The sequence below is a fragment of the Salvelinus sp. IW2-2015 genome, unplaced genomic scaffold (assembly GCF_002910315.2).
Source record: "Salvelinus sp. IW2-2015 unplaced genomic scaffold, ASM291031v2 Un_scaffold6572, whole genome shotgun sequence".
NCBI lineage: Eukaryota > Metazoa > Chordata > Actinopteri > Salmoniformes > Salmonidae > Salvelinus > Salvelinus sp. IW2-2015.
Genome location: NW_019947834.1, coordinates 50,849 through 52,917, shown reverse-complemented (window position 1 = coordinate 52,917; position 2,069 = coordinate 50,849). Strand labels below are relative to the sequence as shown.

Here is a 2,069-nt window from a genome sequence, read left to right as displayed (position 1 = left end):
GATCAGCCTTATAGCTGTGATCAGTGTGGCAAGGGTTTTACTAATTCAAGAAAGCTGGTATCACACCAGAGAATACACACAGGAGAGAAGCCTTATAGCTGTGATCAGTGTGGGAAGAGTTTTACTCGGTCAACCAACCTGGTATCACACCAGAGAACACACACAGGAGAGCAGCCTTATAGCTGTGATCAGTGTGGCAAGAGTTTTACTAATTCAAGAAACCTGCTTTCACACCAGAGAACACATACAGGAGAGAAGCCATATAGCTGTGATCAATGTGGCAAGAGTTTTACTCAGTCAAGCAACCTGGTATCCCACCAGAGAACACACACAGGAGATCAGCCATATAGCTGTGAGCAATGTGGAAAAAGCTTTTCTTGGATAGGACACCTTAAAGGACACCAGAGAACACACACAGGAGAGAAACCTTATAGCTGTGATCAGTGTGGGAAGAGTTTTACTCGGTCAACCAACCTGGTATCACACCAGAGAACACACACAGGAGAGCAGTCATATTGCTGTGATCAATGTGGCAAGAGTTTTGCTCAGTCAAGTAGCCTGGTATCACACCAGAGAATACACACAGGAGAGCAGCCATATAGCTGTGATCAGTGTGGCAAGAGTTTTACTCAGTCAAACAACCTGGTATCACACCAGAGAACACACACAGGAGAGAAGCCTTATAGCTGTGATCAGTGTGGCAAGAGTTTTACTCATTCAAGTAATCTGAAAACACACCAGAGAACACACACAGGAGAGAAGCCTTATAGCTGTGATCAGTGTGGCAAGAGTTTTACTTCATTAAGCAACCTGGTATCACACCAGAGAACACACACAGGAGAGAAGCCTTATAGCTGTGATCAGTGTGGCAAGAGTTTTACTCAGTCAAGCAACCTGGTATCACACCAGAGAACACACACAGGAGAGCAGTCATATAACTGTGAGCAATGTGGGAAAAACTTTTCTCAGGGAGAAAGCCTTGAAGAGCACCAGAGAACACACACAGGAGAGAAGCCTTATAGCTGTGATCAATGTGACAAGAGATACTCTCATTCAAGTGGTCTGATTAAACATCAGAAAATACATGCAGGAGATCCAATGCGTAATTAAACACCACAGGACCACGCAGCCGTCATACCGTTCAGGAAGGAGACGGGCTCTGTCTCCTAGAGATGAACGTACTTTGGTACGAAAAGTGGAAATCAATCCCAGAACAACAGCAAAGGACCTTGTGAAGATGATGGAGGAAACAGGTACAAAGGTATCTATATCCACAGTAAAACGAGTCCTATGTCGACATAACCTGAAAAGCCGCTCAGCAAGGAAGAAGCCACTGTTCCAAAACCGCCATAAAATAGCCAGACTACGGTTTGCAACTGCACATGGGGACAAAGATCGTACCTTTTGGAGAAATGTCCTCTGGTCTGATGAACAAAAATAGAACTGTTTGGCCATAATGACCATCATTATGTTGAAGGATAAAGGGAGGCTTGCAAGCGAAGAACATCATCCCAACCGTGAAGCACGGGGGTGGCAGCATCATGTTGTGGGGGTGCTTTGCTGCAGGAGGGACTGGTGCACTTCACAAAATAGATAGCATCATGAGGGGGAAAATTATGTGGGTAATTTGAAACAACATCTCAAGAGATAAGTCAGGAAGTTAATGCCGGTCGCAAATGGGTCTTCCAAAAGACAGGACCCCAAGTATACTCCAAAGTTGTGGCAAAATGGCTTAAGGACAACAAAGTCGAGGTATTGGAGTGGCCATCAGAAAGCCCTGACCTCAATCCTATAGAAAATTTGTGGGCAGAACTGAAAAAAGCGTGTGGCGAGCAAGGAGGCCTACAAACCTGACTCAGTTACCACAGCTCTGTCAGGAGGAATAGGCCAAAATTCACCCAACTTATTGTGGGAAGCTTTTTGAAGGCTACCTGAAATGTTTGACCCAAGTTAAACAATTTAAAGGCAATGCTACCAAATACTAATTGAGTGTATGTAAACGTCTGACCCACTGGAATCTGACGAAAGACATTAAAGCTTAAATAAATCATTTTCTCTACTATTATTCT

General features: G+C 44.2%; 1 protein-coding gene across 1 annotated transcript in view; it reads left to right on the top strand.

Moving 5' to 3' along the window:
* Positions 1–1,110, top strand: part of LOC112078953 (zinc finger protein 271-like) — a 6,284-nt gene extending 5,174 nt beyond the window's left edge. The window contains exon 2 of the mRNA XM_024145057.2: positions 7–1,110. Coding sequence (XP_024000825.2) covers positions 7–1,110 — 1,104 coding nt within the window. The remainder of the gene's footprint in view (positions 1–6) is intronic.
* The last annotated feature ends 959 nt before the right edge of the window (positions 1,111–2,069 follow it).